Consider the following 16,214-nt stretch of genomic DNA (forward strand, 5'->3'; position numbering starts at 1 on the left):
AATATATGATACATACTTCGGTGGTAAAAAATGGTATGAAAATGAGCTGAAAGAATTTCGTTATAACGTACATGTTTAACTTCTAATGGTCTATCGAAAACTACTACCAATTAAATTAAATTAAAAAAACATATAATCAATTATTGCTGCTCATTAAATATCCATTCAAAAGTAATTAACTTCACTACTGCAGATTACATATTACTGTCTTCAGTGAGAGGACCATCGTAAGTGTAGGATCAGAGTTCTATATTGTACTGTATACGGATCTGGAGATTTTATTCTGCCCTGGAGATGGATCGTTCTGAAGTTCTATCTTAATATAATTGTAGATTACCCTATAAAAGCTGTCTTTATCAGATAGCCGACACGTAGTCGCTATATCTATGATATCCATCTAGATTTTAGATCAGTTAGTTTCATTTCCGCTTAACGTCGCTCGACGCCCATTTTCCAAATATAAACTACAAATCAAGTTGTTTCATTCAGTAGAATGAGTGGGATGGAGCCCATCTGTATTCGGTTAACAAACATTTCGATTATAAAATTGAGTTTACATGAGTTGTGTAATTTGACTGCTGGAACTGGAAGTTGAGGCACCACCAGTCCATTCATTCACCTGTTTGATTCGCTTTTAATGCGATCATATAACTAAACACCAATTATTATTATAATCAAACAATCATTTACAATTATGGCAGAGCTGCCAAATGGGAGAGAGATAAGGCAAATTATTATACAATTAAGCAAAAGATTGCAATTCGTGTGGGAGATAAGGCAGCCGGCACAAAAAACTATACACTTAAATTAATTAACGAGAGTTCGGGAAATGGACGGGGATGGGATGTGGGGGATGTGGGTGTGGGCGTGGGTCTTGTGGCCTATTACAAAAACTAAACCTTGTTTTACAAACTAATAATGCAAATTGATTTAACTTGTCACCCAACATTCGACATCAGATGCCAATGTACGAGCACAACACAAAGACGGCGAATATCATGACAATAATAAAGGCAACGGCCATCCAGGCAGGGATAGTACCTGAAAAAAGAGGAAAAAATATGGTAAAATAGCGCTCAAAATCAGACTGAAATATTTCGATTGCTTACGCCTTTGGGCCAGACTATGAATGCAGACTTTATTGTCCACAGAGATGGACAGAACAGCCGCCTCTGTATCGCTCGAGATGGGCGGCCCCTCCTCGTTGGTTATGGGCAGAAATTGCAGACCCGTCACGAACATCGAGTGAGCATGAGGAATGTGCAGAACACGCTGCAAAAGAAATATATAATGTGACTTCTTTTCTGGCCAAAAAGAACGCTCTCTCACTCACCTGCAGAGTAAATGCTATGTACATGGATACGCTGCCCGAGAACATGGTTCCCACAGCCACAAATCTACCATCATCCCGCACTGCCAGCGAGGACAAACTCTCATCGATGGCCACCGCATGGCGCAGCTTGCCGCTGGCGCAGTCCCAGTGCTGCAGATATCCCCGCTGTTTTCCCACCTTTCCCAGGGGATTTGCAATGGTGAAAAGGCGATAGTTGTCCTTGTGCGCCTCCACGGTACCATAACGACAACGCTTGAAGAGATACTTGGACCCCTCGGGCGTCTGCCATTGCAGCTTGTGGTGCAGTTTGCCTGTGCTCAGGTCCCACACCAGTCCCTGCGAATCCTTGGAAATGCTCGCAATGTATTTGCTGTCGGGACTAAAGTCCAGGTCATCGATTTCCTTGCTGTGCGCCGGCAGCTCGGCTCCCAGTGTCATCTGAGGGAACGACCAAATGCGTAGCTTCCCATCGGTGCCGCCGGTGGCCATTAGCCTGCCATTGCCACTGATTCGCACCACCCTCTGCAGTGGCTCTGAGCTCTTAAGGAAGTCCGTTTGCACCACATCCGCCGCCTGGATGTCGAAGCGTAGGCGCTGGAACTGCTTAAGTAGATCGTCGACCGAGGTAGGTGGTTTATGGCCATTGGCTATGAATTCCACACCCGAATGGGCTGCTGCTGCTGCTCCGCCGCGCTGCCTTACATTCCCGTTCTCATGGGGCCGCTCCACGGGATTGGGTTTTTTGTCGCCACCATCCTCCTCCGTTTCGATGCGCGGCTGGACATAGTACATCTGGCAATGAGCCTCCTGTCCGGCACACAAATATCCCCTTCGTCCATTGTTTCGCACCGCGAAATTCATCACCACATTGGCACCCGTCTCGTGGCGCAGCACTTCCTCGGCACAAAAATGACTGCCATTGTGGTACAACTCGTAGATTTCCTACAAAATCAATTACCAATAAATCAGTGTTCATAGATTATTATGAGGGGGGCCACTTACAAAGCCATTTGCTACACCCGTCTTGCTGGAACCTCCGCCGCCGGCCACCAGAATGTGGCGGCTGGTCAGCATATCCACGGCATATAGGGGGAAATTGACGCGGGCCAGCAGGCCATCGCTGGGTCTGCGTGTCGGGGCCATTATCAATTATTAACACGGGAAATCGACCGGACTGGATCGATTCGATGGTTTGTTGTGGACTTCGACGTTTTATCAGCTCTGGCACTGACTCAGGGGCACATTTATTTGGGTCGATCCGCTGCCTGCTGGAGGATTCCCAATCAAATATATACGCACTTTATCTTCCGCAATGGCTGCTCTGCCGTCTCTAGTTAAGGTTCTCCATCGTTTTCTGTGTGATGCGTTGTTTAATTAAGTGTAATTATCTATTTGCTTGCCGTGTTTTTTTTTGTTGGTGCCGTGAAAGTCCACGTACACTAGAGGTGTTAAGCAGTGTGACCGCGGATTTATCGATAAAATATACCGTCCGACCCTCCGAAATATACCGAAACATACCGTCTCATTTAAAAAAGACATATTGAATAATATTAAAATATATTGAAAATAAATTGTTTTTGCCTGGGATGACAATCATATTCACAATTCTATAACATTAATTTCCCCCAGGGTATGTGTGCATGGAATGGGACTCTTGTCGTCAACCGGTTATGACGACTAATTCCTGGTTATTCTTTCTTCCGTCGAATATTCCCAGCTATATAGATCTCTCAGTTTTGCCCAGATAATTTTATATGATTGCTGAATCAATTTTGATCAGGAATAACTACTTTTAAGTACTTGCTTGTTTTTTATTTTGAGAAAAACACGGTGTCAACAAAAGTGTTCAATAGTCGCAGGTTGTGACGTCAATGTTGCTGGTATTTGCAGACTCATTTGTTGTCAACCTGGGTGTGGGTGTTTGTATACCCTATTTCGTGAATATTGTATAAAGATACTGTTTTCCAACCTGCTTTCAAACGTAATTAATAAAGACCTTGTGTTAGATTGCATTTTTAAGGGCTATTCATGCATTTGAATTCACCTGTTTTCGAAGCAAGTCAGTTAGTAAAGTCTAATGTCATACAGCTATTTGCACTGTCATTCGACATGTAACTTAAATGTTCTTTACATATCGCTGGCACAGTGGCGCCTCGCAGCACTTGGTACATTTTCGAAAAGTTTCTCAGCATGCTGCGTACTAGCGCCACTAGAAAGCGGCAAACAATGGAACCTCAATCCCCAAGTACAGATTCAACCGATTCACAATTAATGATCATCATCATATAAATTAGCATTTGCTCAGCTGGCAACGCCCACATATAAATAGCTTGTTGCTTCCCGCTTCATTGTCCTGCCGCTGGAACGGAGGCGACCTTCGGCACTGCCTTATAAGGCCAGACGCCAGCGGGAGTGAGTGCGATCTTTAGATGCGTCCCGTCCCTCTGCGACTGTCGTGGAGCGATACTGCCAGTAAGTCAATTATGGATTTTATTGCCGGTTCTTATTCTTTTGTTGTCTTACTGATTCAGCAAGATCTTTGTTTGTATTTTTCCCCTTTTAAGCGGAGCTTCTGGCTTTTGTTCAACCGCAGAAAAGCTGAGGGGTCTTTTGAGCCCCCCACCCCTCTAGCGGAGTAATTTGCTAAGCAATTTTTATTCAAATTCGAAGCTTGTTTTCAGGTGAAAACTGTCGGTTAAAACCTCTGTCTGTCTACGCATCTGAACTCGTTTTTTCATTATTTCTACGGTGCGTGGACAAGTTTTACCGGCAATTCGATCAAATTTCACTTTTTATGAGAGTATCTCCCCAGGTAGCTGCTGCTAAATTGATTTGTCACTTAAACCGTGGTAACCCCAACACCCCAGCGTGTGCCTGTAATAAAAGAAAAAAGAAAGGCAGCCCAGCCTTAGCAGAGCAGTAATTGGTAATTGCAATGTAGGTGAGAAATCTGTCTGCCACTTTGTTTCGGTTGGCAACAAGTGTGGGTGTCATCTCTGTCCCCAAGGAGGGGTTCAATGAACTGGCTGTACTACAATCCACTTAGGAATACCCGCCTATCTCTAGACAGACACTTTGCTTCTGGGTTTTATGACCTATCCAATGGCCGTTGCAGGTTGCAAAGTGCTGATAAGAGTGTCTTATTCAAGCTCTAACTGCCATCGTTTGTTGATATTTGTGCCTCGCGCACAGCTGGGTCTTCTAATTGATGATTTCATTCATCCACAAAAGCAAACAAAAAAGATTCAATTGGAAAGAACTCTGACGGAAGTGAAATACACCTCCTATTCGCTCGTTCCCGCTGTACCTGTGGGAACCGGTTTGCGGTCTAACTGAATTTGATTTAAAATTTTAAAATATGAATTTGAATTTTAACCGCCAAACTCAAACACAACAAAGACAGTACGTACAGCTGTCGGGCAAGGTGCATTAATTCAGGGTAAGGCATTGCGCTCGCTCTCCCTGATGATCGTGTGTTTTATATATAGTATATCGCATCTGAAAGCATGCAGTCGTCACGATTGCCATTTCCAAGGCCCACCAGTCGTACCAGATCATTCACATTTTCAAGAGAGCAAGAGTGATTCTCACTCGTGAGCGTAAATGCTCCACCCTATCTTGTAACACTCTGACGTCGCTGCTTTAGTTTTCCTTTCTGCTTTCTGGTTTCTTCCTGGCGCATTCGCTCAATTTTCGTCGCCGCGATCACAACGTACAGAAAAGCATACCAAAACGCCAGCCGATTCCCGTTATAAAACATTTAAAGTTGAACTTGTACTTTTTGTGTAATTGTGCCAATTGTGCGTGTGTTAACCCTTTGTTTGTGAAGAGTTCAGTGAAGAGTGCAGCATTTGTCGTTGGTAAGTTGTGGCTTTGTTTGTGCAACCAGAACGAACAAACAACTGCAATCCGGTTTGAGCCGGTGCAAGATCCCTTTTCTCCATTTTGCCCACGGCGCAATTGCAACAGCACCTTTACCCTCTCTCTCTCTCACTCTATCTCTCTCTTAATATCATCTGCCCGACGCCAACGCTTTTGAAGTTTCTGTTGCGTCGCAGTCGCAGTCGCATTCGCAGTTTTTTCCCCCCTCTCGCACTTTGTTGTTGTTCTTATTTGCCGTAATGAGCGGTGGTGTGTGCTATACAAGAGTGTGTGTGTGCTTGCATACTCTTTTACAGAGTATTTTCGATACTCGACTGCGTGAATATCATATTGATTTACTGTTCTTCGCTAAATCAGAACGGAAATGTATGTACATATCTCTCGTATGTGAATAAAAGGGATTGGATCTTAAAGGGCATTTAAAGTTGCGGTGCCTGGAGCCTAGCCCTGCCTCTGTTTTAGTTTACTGTATTTCTGCCAGCGGCCTGTCACTCTTCTTATTGGCATTGCGCTTTGTTTGCTGTTTGCCGCAGCCTGTTCTTTTCAGCAAGGGAGTGCAGTGGGAGAGAGAGAGAGAGGATTGATTGAGGGTATGTTGTTTTGTGGCTGACTTTGCTATATAGGGAGAGAATATGTGCGTCGTTTAGGCAAATGAAAGTAATTGTAATACCCTTCTTTCCCCCAGCTTCCTATTCCATTTAAAACTCCTTTTCAAGGGTATACTCCCGTTCGGTACACGAATCCTTCTCTCTCTCTCTATCTCCCTATTTTCTTCCCGTTCGCTGCTATTGTTTTCTCCAATAAGAGAACCAATAGCCCAAGCCCATACAAATAACAGGAAAAAGGTAACCGTAAGCAAAAAAGAGCGGCGAACACAGAGGGACCCTGAGGGGTTCAGCAGCTAGAGAAAGAGCCAGCCAGAGAAAGGAAGAATGACAGCTAGAGCGTAAGACAAAGAAAGAGAGGAGCCAGAGGCTAACAGCACAGCGGAGAGGGATTCGTTGGTGCGCACTCCCTCGGACTCTGTTTGTAGTTATGGCATCTTGTTATGGGACTCTGTTTGCCGTAAATTTCAATGGCCATAAACAAATCAATGCACGATGCATAAATCTGTTAACTGTTCATGTGTGTCCCGCCGTAGCGCGTGTGTGGGTTTTCGCCCAAAAGAGTCGTAAATTAAGTTAAATGAGAGTACCGTACCGTTTGTTGTATGGAGGGCTATTTCTTCAGGTTTGTCATTCTGTCAGCAATTGACTTTAATTGAACTTTGATTGACATCTGACGTGGGTGGGCTGGGTGGTGCCGGGCTGGGGTGGTGTGGGGAGTGCTGATATATGCTGATATGCTTCCCACGCTAAATGTCTAATACATGTTTTATTTGGGACCTGGTGTTTGGTGTTGGGCAACCCCTGACTTGTGTTTGATTTGAGTGAGGGGTAAATGGGATTAAATTTTAGACCCCTAACTAAAGATATCCCACGAACAGACAGAATACCAAGTTCCACTCGTCTTAAAATCTCCCTGGAACATCCGATCTTGCCAGCCTTCGTTTATAATTTTCCTAACATTTTACACTATATTTCTTTCTTATTTGTTGTAATTTCTTTATTTCCAGTACTTTAATTGGATTATCGTGATAAACCCTACATCTTGAACGTATTATTTCTGTACATTCCATCGAAAAAAGAGCCGAAAACAATACAAAGATGGTGAACAATACCGTTGATACCGTTGATACCGTTGAGGGTAAGTCTTCTTCGTTTCGTGTTTGCTTTCCATCACGGGATTCTCATTACATTTGCACACTTTTTCATGTGTTTTCGTGTTGTTCTTGTTTCCGAAGTTGTTTTTCCTCCGCAAAAGAAACGGAGGAAAAAGTTCAGTTAACTTGAGTTTCTTCGTGCAGTCCCGCGGGTGTGGGGCTCGCTGCAGCTGTGGCGGGGGGTGGGTGGGAAAATCGCCTCGAAACCAAACAAAAGATGCCACGCCTCGTTGCCTCGTTTTTATTGTTTGGGAGTTTTCCTAGTTTTCCTGGTTTTCCTACCAGTTGTTGTTTGCATTTGCATAGCAATCATAAAAATGCCAGGCTGGAAAACTCGCGTACAACAAAATTCATGCGCTGTGCACTTTTTGGATTTGGATTTGGATGTGGATGTGGATGTTGGCCCTGCTCCTGCTGCCAGTCGAGTGGCATAGATTACGCGCCATTGTATCCTAAATACGTTTTATGTGCACTCTTAGGATGCGTGTATCCAGCAGATACATGCATGCATCTGGCCTGGCAACACTGCAGTGTGTCGTTGTCGACAATTTCTATTGGAAATCCCGTCAAGTGCTGGGAGCTCCATTATCGTGTGCATGGCTTTTGTTGTGTTGTGCGGAAGTTGCCGGCAAAATATGTTTTATGCAGATTTTGTGCAATATTTGATGACACTGGCGTTGTCAAGGTGGATTGGCGGACAGGTGGATGCAAAATCCATGCGATACTTTTATTTGCCACAGCTAAGGGGACTATTGAAACGGGGACAAATGCAAAATATTGTAGAAAAACATAATACATGAGCATCTTTCAGATGCACGTTTCCTTATGGCTTGACAACCGTTTATCCAGTGATGCATTTGTATCTAAAGTGGAGTCTAAACGCGGCTTTCCTCCTTTTTCCTTTTTGGCAGTCGAATCTTTAAGCTACAAAATGTCTTTTAAATCATAACATAATAAAAACCTTTTTACAGTAGAATAAAAGGAATGCACACAAGAAGTATATACGCTTCCTATTCAAAATGCATTAACAAGACTCGTATTTTGGGCGAACATTTCCTACTACATCCGTGCATCTGTGCATCCGTACAACTGCCTATTATATTTAACTGCTGGTGATGGTGATTTACGCCCTATGGCTGTACAAATTACCGCTTCCAACAGTTGCAGCCCGCCCCCGCCCCCGTCATCCGCTGGAATCTGGCTTTCATGACTTGCCGAATCATGGCCATGGCTTGGCATCACCAAGCCTTGCCTTGCATTTATGCATGCAGATATTGTGCAGCGCTGAGGGGTTGTTGCACTCTCCTCCACCTGCAACAACAGCAACAAGAGTAGTTCATAATGCATTCACTGTGCTCGTTAGTTGCCGGCTTTTTTTCGGGGCTAATGCCTCAGGAATGGGCGAATGTCTGGCAGACAGTTCCGCCTAAACGCTAAATGCCCCCGGGGATAGGGCCAGCCGTCATTTAATTAAACTATTTCCCATTGATTGTCAAGAGTTGGTAGAAAACTAAACTGTCGTAAAAATTGATTGCTTCGGGAGCAGAAAACTTTTTCTGTCAGGTTCAAGTTTTCCTTGTCCTTCGATTCCTTTCCTGTGTGTGGGAGGGTGTGTGTGTGTGTGTAAAAATAAATTTATTTTGGAATTTATTGTCGTGTATTTCGGAATTGAAGTTGAAATGTGAAGTAGTTTTGCAGCACTGCAGTTGCCAGACCCAGACGCAGATAAAATCCGGGGGCCGAGGTTCATTGAGCAACTAAATCGGATTCGGAACTTCTCTATTACATTGCATCCTTTCTCCGTTCTCCTTTCTCCTTCAAGTGCGAGTGCGAGTGCGAGTGAGAGTCCTCACTCCTACCCTTTTTCGGCCTTGGTTCTGCCCGACTGGTGTGGAATTTTAATTTTCTGGCAATTGATTTGACCCCACAGTCGACTCTTCCAACAAATCTCTGACAAGGCAGAATTCCCAAATAGGTCATTGCACACACAAAGTGTTGCCAGAACAAATTAAGATGACAAAGGCATTGATAAGCAGCGGTATTTTATTGGCACTGAAAGGGAGGTAACGCCGGAGTGGAGATGGGCAGAGGGGCCACTGTGCCACATCTTCCTTTCGCTCTCATCTCTATCGAAACATTCACGAGTTCGCCGCGCGACCTGGTGGCAGGGAAAAATCCCAAATACGAGTATGCATGGACGCCTGCAAATAGGCAATGCTTTCTGCGTGTGGCACGTACAGCGCTTGAATTTATTATCGTCTTGCCTTCGAATATATATGATAATGTATACAGACGTTGGCTCGGACCGTCGTGCGGCGCTCGAGCGGAATAATGATTGCAGAGCCCGCCCTCTGGAGTGCCTCGCCCCCTTTCACGGGGTGCGTTGACAAAGTTGTTCCGGCACAGTCGATAATCACGTGTAAATTACTCGGGGACCTCTCCGCAGATACATTTTCTGGCCCCGTCTAGCTGTGAATTTTGCATGATTTTATTTACCTTTCTGCCGGTTTTCCTTTTCAGTCTGCCTGTCTTTTCAATTTCTTGCGCGACGACGACAGGGCCTATTAAAAAGTCATTTCATTCTCTTGGAATATTCAAAAGTTTTTGCCTTCATAATTTTACGGGACTCTGCTACGAAGTCGTCAGGCAGAACGACTTGCCCAGGCATTGTGTTGTGCTACTTTCTCCTTGTTTTGTGCCAAAAAGAAAGATATATCCTAGTAGATGACAGTTGCCGTTGCCGTTGCAGTTGCAGGCTCAAAATAGTGCTTGTTGCAGGACACGAGGCCTTCCCCTTCCTTTTCGTAAAGGGGTAACTGGAGCATGAAGTAGAGATTTGTGTGTAGTTTGTGCTGCTTCTGTCAGCATTCGACCCAAATCGATGAAACTTTGAGTTAAATGAATCCATTTTGCACGAATAAATGAGAGCTCGAATAAATGCACGTTTAAAGAAAACAATAAGATTAGGAATGAATGAGGGAATACCAACAAAAAGAGGTCCCTCTTAAATTTGTATCTTTCGGTGGATTTGTATGGGATTTTTGTGTCTTCTTTGGTTTAAGCTTTGTTCAAAGCTTAAAGGACATGCTACATCCTTAATCTACCTATCCTTTGACCCTAATCGGAGGAGTAAAAGTATTTTATCTGTGAAATGAGAAGATGAATACTCAACATGTAGAAAGTATTTGTGGCTTATGGAAAAATCTACTCACGTAACGTTTATCTTGGATTAATAATGGAACATCATTATAATTTTTGCACATAATGCGACACCCACAAACAGGATCCAGATAGAGATACACGACACACGACACACACGCACACACACATGGCATTAAAGCACTTGGGGACTTGCTCTTAATGGAACTTTTTTACGCACACACATATTCCAGATGGATGGTTGGGGGGTATCCATGGGGGGATTGCTGCTGTTCAAAGAGCACATAATAAGCAAGAAATCTGTTGCTCCATCTATTTACCAGTACGAGTATCTAATGTATCTGTGAGTCTGTGCATCTGTGTGTGTGTGTGGCAAGGGACATGAGATTATAATCAAAGTTCTTTCTTTCTGCCTCTCTCTCTCTCTGTTGCTGCTGCCTATCAAAGGGAGAAACAGAGCGAAAGAGCAAAAATTTACAAAATGCAACCAGTTGCTGCTGCTCAGAAAAACACACACATTTTCCCGGGAAAACTCGAGAGAGAAAGAATGGAAGGAAGTATGGCATCCTCTCCGAGGACTTTAAACAACAAATGAAGCTGAAGATGAAATATGTTCCACATCATGGGGATATAGGGAAGAGGGCGGGGGGTGTGGCATACAAAACTCAACCTCAAAAAGTCACTTGTGCGACGACGACGACGACGACGACATAATTAGAAATTGCGAAAACTGCAAACAAAACTTCTGCCTCCTATCTGCGGCGTCGGCGTCGGCTTCTGCTTCTGCTGATGATGGTCGTTCTTCTTCCTTTACTTCTTCCTATTTTTCTTCCTTCCCTTACACTATATCTTCCTTTAGGTACAGTTATGACACAACAGGAAGAGAGACAGATGAAGAGAGGGTGAGAGACACGCAGCGACGCGATGCGTTGGGCATTGCAAATGAGCTTTTGCGAAAGATTATGCCCAGCAGAAAATGATGATAATTCCACTCCATTTTATAGAAATAATTTCACAGCATATTTCATTTATTTAATTCACAATTATCTGCTAATAATAGTACTTAATCACAAAAAGAGGAAAGAGGAGAAGTTAAAAGTTAGTTAAATTTGTGTGATCATAAATATTGCATGCTATTAGTTGAAGGCATGGTTCAGGGGATAAGGAATGACAGATGGAATTATAGTTATGGCATATAACCCTTAAAGGTTCGTTTTTGGCACAATTAGACCTACATATGGGTATATATTCTTCGATAGACACGTCTCCGTTTAAAATATATAAGAATTACATTTCTTAAATTTTAAATGTTTATAACAAAAATCGGGATTTTCAAAATGAAAAAACTTAAATATTTTGTCCTAAAAATAGTACTCATTTGCCATTTCTATACTATAAATTTAAAATAAGGAGTTCATTCTGAATTTTATAACAAATAAATAAATAAATAAAAATAAATAAATAAAAATAAAAATGTATACATGAAAATACATAAATATAAAAATAATTATAAATAAATATCACAAAAATACAAATAAATACATAAAAAAAGTAAAATAAAGAAAAATTAATACATGAAAATATATAAATAAATATACATACATACAAAACTAAAATAAAGCAAATAAATAATAAATAAAATATTTCAAATCCCTGAAAAAGTATATAAATGTTATAACCTCCTTAAATACACCCAAAAAATGGATCTAAATTGTATTATTCTGAATCAGAATTCGTAATAATATGTTGAAAGGACTATGAGAAATCTCACGTTTCAGTTATTTCCACACTTCCGAGCATTATCGTAATAATATGAACCGTGCAAACGTGAATTATCCATTTTCTGGAGAGCTATGGGGTCACAAGTTTGTGGCAGGACCAACGGCAGACAAGTGTAGACATGTTTGCAACAAGCAGTGGCAACAAGCAGAGGCAGCGGCAGCAGCAGCAGAAGCGTAGGTTTTTGCCTGAGACGTTGACATTTGTGCGGACCCTCCGACATGACCGGAATAGATAATTATTTATACCAGTCGCCAGCAGACGAGTGTTGCGTTGGGGGGGAATCCTTCCCCCACCTCCCGTGCACGCACGTTATCCTTCGGTTGCATTTGCCCTGCTCTGGGCTCTGGGGTCTGGGGTTCTCAACTTTTGCGTGTGGAAGTTCTCCAAAAAGTAATTCAATTTAAGTTTCATCCGAAACGTAGCGCAGACATCGGGCAAAGGTTATGTCTGTATTACGCTTCTAGCCGATAATTTTCTCCTACCTTCGGCTGGTAATCTTTTCCTGTTTTCCCTCTCCCGTTGGCACTGCCTTTGCCCTGCTTGGGTTGGGGATTTTCACAGCAGAAACATAAAAATGTTACGACCTGTAAACGGAACTACCAGCGATAGACGTTTTTTTCCCGGAGAGCCACAAAAATAGAGATATTAAAATCGTTTTTATGGAAGTGCAAAGCTTTCCCCGAAGAGTTTTTCGAGACTTTCTTTGATTTATTTCAACAACTAGCTGCGGCCTTAAGCCTCTTCTGCTGTACCCAAACAAATTCCAAATCCATTAGGAAATCCATCAAGTTTTGGGCCTAAACATTGGCCCCTCTCGCCCACAATTTATGAGCCACAAAATAAACTATGGGACCAGGACACCAGCACTTCATTTGCAAAATGAATTTTCTTTACAAATCCACATCCTTCCTCCTGCTTTTCAATCCCAGGACAGTCGAACGAAATGTCCTGAAGGACGCTGAAGGATTAAGCTGCAGATTAATCAAATTTTGTGCCAACACAGGCGAAATAAAGTGAGAGGATCCTTTGATTGTCAATTAAAAACGGAATAGAATGCCAGGACACCTAATGAATGGTGGGGCCCTGGGACTCAAGGATTGGCTTGTGGCAGCTGCCAGATAGCACAGGACTTCTTCTCCTCCTCCTTGCCGCCTAGATTTATAGAGTCCTTGGAAGAGACGGCGAACCAATTGTTGCATTTGTCCTGCGAACCGGCAAAAGGGTTCGAATTGAATTGTTGGCAATTTGTTTGCCAGGAGTGGGTGAAGGGTGGGGAAAACACTCCCCTGCCTGCGACGGCTCTCGATGGATGCGGTGGCCAGGTCTTGGGGCAATTTGTTTAGTATCTTTGTTCGCATAATTGCCCGCACAATGCCGCACATGGCCGTGCCATGCCACACGGAATGGAAATGGAAATGGGAATGGAAATGGGGAAGCCGAGTTTGCGCGAGTGTGAAGAGCCTTAATTAAAAAGCTTTTAAGGCCAAAGGGCAGGAGGTGGCCGCACAGATTGGACTGACACAGGGGGGACGCCCTCTGACCCCACCAATCAACCCTTTTGGCCTTATGCACGATTGCTCCCAGGAATGAATAATTGTGGGGTCCAAGGGCAAGCGTGATTTCGGAATAAATTTGTATCTGTATCTTGGATTATGTTCGTGGGATTCACCCCCAAAGTAGTGTTCTCTAGGGTTCGAAAATCCAATTGGCAGTTCATAAAAATGCAATCTATAAAAGTGGACTGCTCTATTAATCAATATACCCCAACGCCAACCTTTTCGCATGGAAAACCTCTGCTGAAACTCCGTTTAAGCCGCTTTCGATTAACCAAAAAAAAAAGACTGCCTTCCGTTTGCTTCTGACTGTCATTCATTCATCACTTGTTGCCTTTTTAAGCCGAAGTAAGCGGATAAATGTTGATAGTAGCAGCATGCCCCAAGCTCCCCCCCACCCCCTGAATCGACGGACGACTAATGGCCAATTAATGGCATTTAAATGCGCTCACGTAATGCCTTCCATTTGGGAGGGAAAAAGAACTCTTGAATATATATTTTTGGTACCACAAAAACCATAAACAGAAAAGTAGGTCCCAGGTCCCAGGACCCGCGACGGCGCTCCGTCGGCTTGGTCAACAGCAATCAAATGGCCATAAATTTGTTGCCAAATGTCGCAAAGCCCCCCACCCCCCCCTCGTTGCCGCGCCGTGCCCCCAGGAGGAGCAGAAGATTGCTACAGGTAATTACAAAACCATAACGCGCGCAAATGTCACCGCAAAATGTGCGGTCAATGTTTCTGGGCCATCAGGCAGGGCACATACCATCATCCTCACCCATCATCCTCCCCCCCTGCTGTTGTGGCATCATCATCATCATCAGGAATCGCAAAACGATTTTCCCTGCTTTTCCGTTGCATAATTTTGTTGTGCGGCGCAATGCGCGTCTGTGCGGAATTTCGCTTTGAAAATCACGAATCACGAATCAGCTTCAGGCTCAAACATTTGACGCGCGTGACATTAACAGCCCGGTCCGGGTCCGGGTCCCGGTCCCGGCCGGGCCGGTCATTACCAATGCCAAACGACAAGCAAATTTGGCAAGAGAATGGTCAAGTATTAACGGGAAATGTCTTTATTGAATATTTATTTTATTTGAATAAATATTTTCCCGAAAATGTTGATAAATATTTGGTCAAGAAATATGCGGAAATTACCACAAAGTTCTCTTAAGAAATGGTCAAACTGCTGGGAGGATAATAGTGTTTGGAGCTGCCACCTGCTCCCAAAAGCAAACTAGTGAGAAAAGGAGCTACCATTTGCTACTAAAAGTCGAAAAGAGTGAGAAAAAGAGCTGCCAACTGCTGCTAAAAGTCGGAAAGAGTGAGAAAAAGAGCTGCCAACTGCTGCAAACAGTGAGAAAAAGGGCTATTCACATCTCTCAAAAGGAAAACAGTGAAAAGAGGAACTGCCAATTGCTGCCAACCGCTGCTTGAACTCGAGAAAGTGTGAGAGGAGCTGCCAACTGCTCCTAAAGGACAAAAAGTTAAAAAGCGTGCTTTCTACTGCTGCTTGAACTCGAAAAAGTGTAAGAAAAGATGCTGCCAATTGCTCCTAAAAATAGGAAAGTGAGAAGCGGAGCTGCCAACTGCTGCCAAAAGTCGGAAAGAGTGAGAAAAAGAGCTGCCAACTGCTGCCAAAAGTCGGAAAGAGTGAGAAAAAGAGCTGCCAACTGCTGCTCGAACTCTGAAACTGTAAGAAGGAACTGCCATTTGCAGTCTCTGGCAAATCAAAGCTGCCACGAAAGGCATATTATCCTGGCAACCTGTACATTATTTATGCCCTGGTCTCGGGGGAAAACCCTCTTCGGCAAACTGCAGTATTCTGAATGATTAATCGCCTTTTAAGGGGGTTTTCGCAGGAAAATTGCTTTCGAGTTTATGGACAATTTGTTCGATAATTTCGCTACGCTTTTCCCGCGTAATGTTGGCAACACTTTGGCCGCGCCGCCACACAATCAACAGGCAATGCGGGGCAGCCGTTCCGAGGAGAAGCCATTTGTGGCCGGGCGCAAGAAACAATTGCAATTGCAACTGCCACACGACACGGAATACTACACGCAGCAAATGCGCGGTTCGCCGCGAGAACAGGGCAAGGGGGGGGGAGGGGGATTCGGGAAACTCCTATCATTACAAGTCGCCTAAAGCGTTGCAACATACAACTTTGCCAGGGAGAGAGGGGGAAGAGGAGAAGCGAAGGACCTACATAAAACCAGTTAATAAACGTCAGTGCTGTTGCCGCACTTCAGACACACACAAACAGAGTGAGAGAGAGAGAGGGAAGGGGAAATGCAGGGGAAAATCGTTATCATTATATACAATTCTATATGGGAGGGGGACGGGGAGGGGGAGGGGGGGGGGGGGTACTCCGCGCACTACACAAAAAAAGGACAGAAAACTATATACGCGAACACTTTTCGCAAAAGTTTATTGAACCGGAAGTTGGAAAGCGGCTCGGCGGTTGTGTGAAAAGCGGCAACAATGCGGCAGAACAGGGCCCACACACACACACACACACACACACAGAAAAACAGAAAAATAAAGGAGCAACTTGAGCCCTGAGGCGGGAAGGACCCTGTGTCTGGCTACATGTCTGGGCCACAAGAGAGCCCCAGGGCGGACGAGCCGCGGCTTTGCTTTTCTTTGCTTTGCTTTTCTTTATTTGTATATTTTCTTTTCGACTGGCAATCATATTTTTCCGACTTTTCAAAATCCAAGTCCAAGTCCGTATCCGAAATCCAAAGCGAA

General features: G+C 43.8%; 2 protein-coding genes across 2 annotated transcripts in view; one reads left to right on the forward strand and one right to left on the reverse strand.

The window, feature by feature from the left end:
• Window positions 1–476: 476 nt before the first annotated feature.
• Window positions 477–2,753, reverse strand: LOC6589866 (prolactin regulatory element-binding protein). The gene is made up of 4 exons (XM_002014172.2): window positions 2,336–2,753; window positions 1,334–2,275; window positions 1,110–1,272; window positions 477–1,041 (listed from the first exon to the last, which is right to left on the reverse strand). The coding sequence occupies exons 1-4, from the start codon at window positions 2,474–2,476 to the stop codon at window positions 956–958; spliced, it is 1,332 nt and encodes a 443-aa protein (XP_002014208.1). The 5' UTR covers window positions 2,477–2,753; the 3' UTR covers window positions 477–955.
• A 2,281-nt stretch (window positions 2,754–5,034) lies between these two features.
• The window catches only part of LOC6589865 (stathmin), a 75,432-nt gene continuing 64,252 nt past the window's right edge, over window positions 5,035–16,214 (forward strand). The window contains exons 1-2 of the mRNA XM_026988493.1: window positions 5,035–5,193; window positions 6,831–6,961. Of these exons, the coding sequence (XP_026844294.1) occupies window positions 6,922–6,961 (40 nt within the window). The 5' untranslated portion in view covers window positions 5,035–5,193; window positions 6,831–6,921. The remainder of the gene's footprint in view (window positions 5,194–6,830; window positions 6,962–16,214) is intronic.

This window comes from Drosophila persimilis, unplaced genomic scaffold, assembly GCF_003286085.1.
Source record: "Drosophila persimilis strain 14011-0111.01,24,50 unplaced genomic scaffold, DperRS2 tig00000191-arrow-pilon, whole genome shotgun sequence".
Classification (NCBI taxonomy): Eukaryota; Metazoa; Arthropoda; class Insecta; order Diptera; family Drosophilidae; genus Drosophila; species Drosophila persimilis.